This window comes from Agrilus planipennis, unplaced genomic scaffold (genome assembly GCF_000699045.2).
Source record: "Agrilus planipennis isolate EAB-ADULT unplaced genomic scaffold, Apla_2.0 scaffold6, whole genome shotgun sequence".
NCBI lineage: Eukaryota > Metazoa > Arthropoda > Insecta > Coleoptera > Buprestidae > Agrilus > Agrilus planipennis.
Window position 1 is genome coordinate 3594314 of NW_020439302.1, and position 3325 is coordinate 3597638.

The 3325-nt window shown below is 33.1% G+C and overlaps 1 protein-coding gene and 1 long non-coding RNA gene across 2 annotated transcripts; both read right to left on the reverse strand.

The window, feature by feature from the left end:
• Window positions 1-546: 546 nt before the first annotated feature.
• LOC108744819 lies at window positions 547-1407 on the reverse strand. The gene is made up of 3 exons (XR_001939015.2): window positions 1303-1407; window positions 1081-1225; window positions 547-885 (listed from the first exon to the last, which is right to left on the reverse strand). It is a non-coding gene; the product is annotated as an uncharacterized LOC108744819 (long non-coding RNA).
• Window positions 1408-1698: 291 nt separating this feature from the next.
• LOC112905635 (116 kDa U5 small nuclear ribonucleoprotein component-like) lies at window positions 1699-2742 on the reverse strand. The gene is made up of 3 exons (XM_025978430.1): window positions 2609-2742; window positions 2028-2181; window positions 1699-1925 (listed from the first exon to the last, which is right to left on the reverse strand). The coding sequence occupies exons 1-3, from the start codon at window positions 2704-2706 to the stop codon at window positions 1719-1721; spliced, it is 459 nt and encodes a 152-aa protein (XP_025834215.1). The 5' UTR covers window positions 2707-2742; the 3' UTR covers window positions 1699-1718.
• Window positions 2743-3325: the final 583 nt, after the last annotated feature.

Below are 3325 nucleotides of genomic sequence, written 5' to 3' on the forward strand. Positions count from 1 at the left end.
AACCCACTGTACCCTGTCTGAAAGGAAGTAACGCTAGAGTAGACTCGCGAAAAGTGTATAAGACACTTTTAAGATCAACTAAATAGCTAAGCCCAAGGGAAGTCGTTCGGGGAGGCCCTCCCTAATTCCACAAGGGTGAGAAGAAACAAACACGATAACGAAACGTTGAATCATGTAGAACTCGTAGGGTAAATGCAAAGCAAAATAGGAAGAATATGCAGTAAGCTAAGCGAAGAGGTAAGCAAGGTTAGACTATACTACAACTACTAAACGTGTTATTTCTACTACTACACTACTACTTAAAAAAAAATAAAAACATCTACAATCAACAATTACTTTAAATAAAATGAACAAAAATAAACATGCAAAATAAAAAACTAATTCCAATAAAATAAACTACAAAAACCATGCAAAATAAAAAATTAATTCTAATTGTGTCTAATAGAACATGCAAGATATAGAAGTATTTTAACTACGGGATCTTCTTTGTCTTCTCCCTCGTCGATCCATTCACGCACACACGCATACACGCATAGGATCTTCTTTGTCTTCTCCCTCGTCGATCTGAAACAGATACGGTGGTAACAGATTAATAAAGAGCAACTGAAATTAATTATAATATCAAACATATTCACCTTAACTAACTGCAGACTGCAGTGAAAAGCAAATCAAATCCAGGATGAATATCACAGCAGAAGATCTGTCCTTTCAGTAAAGTTCAAATAAATCTCCAGTTTCTCGCATTCATCCGTTGAAAATCAGTTACATAATGTTGAAAGGTGAAGATGAGAATAGTATCTTCATTGCTCTGTTCATTCTGGGATAAAAATGACTGCTACAATCTGTGCTCCACAATATAGAGGCCTACAGCTTGTTATAATGTTCCTGTGAAAAAACATGTTACATTAAAACAACAATCAACCATAATACAATTAAGCCTGCTTAGAAAACAGAAAGTTAAAGTAGTTAATGACAAATGAACATAATTATAATAAAAGAAACTTACACATTGATGAAACATCGGCAATCAGTAACTACCTTTTAATTTCAAGCAATTTAAATTACGGAATACATTCTTACCTTAAAAAGTCATAGAATGTTTCAAGATAAAGAAGACAAAAACTAAGGAAGTGCAGCAAGAACGGCATCATTGCACACCATCCCATTTGTCGATATTCCTGTAGTAACGAAATAATCTTCAATACGCTTTCATTCACTGCTCAATCTATAAAAAAAGAACAATACAAGTCGAATTAGTTATATTATTTCGTAAATAAGATATGATTTAATGTAAAAATGCACCTGGAAACAGGACGGTAAATGAGCACAATTCCAAAATGGCGATGGACGAGCTGATTTCATAGATAAGAGATATACTTAGTAGGTCAGTTGACACCACAGACAAGAATAGGTTGACACATTGCATAGATATGTTGGTAAAAGTAGCGTCACTGTGATCATAGACATGATAAAAAGAGAAACAATAGATATAAAATTTACCATCGAGTAGAATAAACATAAGGTATGTTCAAACATTGTACACCTATCACTTTATAATAAAATCGTATAAAATTAGTTTTCTACTACAAATACTAAAGTCTATATATTAAATAACGAATGAGTTATTGGGGTGGTAAAGTGTGGTTGAATTGGAGAGTTTTTCATGAAAATTGTACAAAAAAAATACTATTTTCACAATAAAAAAAAATTGTTTTGTATTACAATAAGGGGTAGTTTAACATTACATCTTGTCTTGCTAATTCTAATAACATAGGATCATCGAAGAATTTATTAATTGAAACGTCCTGGCTGAGTCCTTTTCTCCTGCGGGTCTTGATCATAAATTCACGGGCCAAATGGGTTGCCGGCTGGGGCTCCAAAGGTCTGATAACAATGGACTTGTCCAGTGGATCTCCAGGAACAATCTAATTAAAATACGAAATAAAATACTATAACATGTTTTAAAAGACAATTTAAAAAATAAAGTATAATTAGAACGAATAAGAAATATGGTCTTATTTGTTTACCTGCCAATGATGGAAAACAGAGAGACAAAAGGCTTGGCCCTGTGTGTGTGTCCTTAAATCGGTTTCAAATCCAAAACTGTCAATAGCGGGGATAAAGGCTTTAATTGTGTACAAAGGAGATCCAGGAACGGGTGCATCCTGCGTGACGTGACCTCTAAAGCATGAAAATAAAACATAAGAGGAAAAAGGAAACCATTTTTTGATGTAGTATATTAAATTAAGGTCTGATGTTCGATTGAATCAAACAACTGAATTTTTCAGTATATATAAGATCTTAATAAATGAATTGGACGTGCATCCTAAGATGAATGCCTTAAATAAAAAATTAAACAAAATGCCTATAATAATCTTAGTTAAAGTTTGATAACGAATATGTTTTAAAAATTGGATTTCTAAGCTTATATAGCATATGCATACATGCACCCTTCAATGCCGAGGGCGGCTATTACTTTTTCAATTTTTTTAAAGGCTTAAAAACGTAAAAGAGTCCTAGTTTTTTTGCATTTGAAGGTGTGACTATTACCGTTTAAAAGCTCCAATGATCAAAACCGAGTAAAATATTCATTTATATTCACGCTTACCTTCGTTTTGCCAGTACAGTGTACACAGCTGACACGCAATCGGCCGGGGCCTGCACCTCCACGAACAAATAGGGCTCCATAAGACGTGGTGTAGCCATTAGGAATGCAGAATACACAACACGTCGGGCTGTTGGAATGATNAATTTGGAAAAAGACCCATTGCAACTTATGCTCTCCTAATACAAATGTTGGAATTTATGAAAATTTTCGGTTTTGAGCCAAGTACAAGGGTTGATCAGAAAGTAAAAGAAAAATCAAAACTGTTTTTTGAAATTTTGTTATTCCGTAACTTTTCGACCGGCCCTCGTATATGACGCAAAACTGAAAATTTTGTTAAATCTGAAAATTTGTATTAGGAGAGCATAAGTCACAATGGGTCTTTTTTCAAATTTTTGATCTTTCCATTACTTTCTGACCAACCTTCGTTTTGGATCAAAATTGAAAATTTTCGTAAATTCCAACATTTGTATTAGGAGAGCATAAGTCGCAAAAGGTCTTTTTAAAGGTATCAATTTTTAGCGCGAAATCAACTATATCGCAGTCTTGTTTTTCACTTTTTTACATCGTTGAAACGTTTAATTGTACTATTACTATCATAATTTATGTTCATTTCCAGTATTATAACAAAAATTAAATTTCTCAATAGATGTCTTAGTGTTATTTTTAATAAGTAAAACGCTGTTTACTTTAAAACGAGGTTATTTAGCAAATACTGTA

Excerpts from the sequence above, each read along its gene's own strand:
- LOC112905635 (XM_025978430.1), bottom strand. The coding sequence starts at position 2,706 with ATGGCTACACCACGTCTTATGGAGCCCTATTTGTTCGTGGAGGTGCAG. Across the intron at positions 2,182-2,608 it reads ACTGTACTGGCAAAACGAAG|AGGTCACGTCACGCAGGATG; the intron begins GTAAGCGTGAAT and ends TTCATGCTTTAG. Across the intron at positions 1,926-2,027 it reads CTGTTTTCCATCATTGGCAG|ATTGTTCCTGGAGATCCACT; the intron begins GTAAACAAATAA and ends TATTTTAATTAG.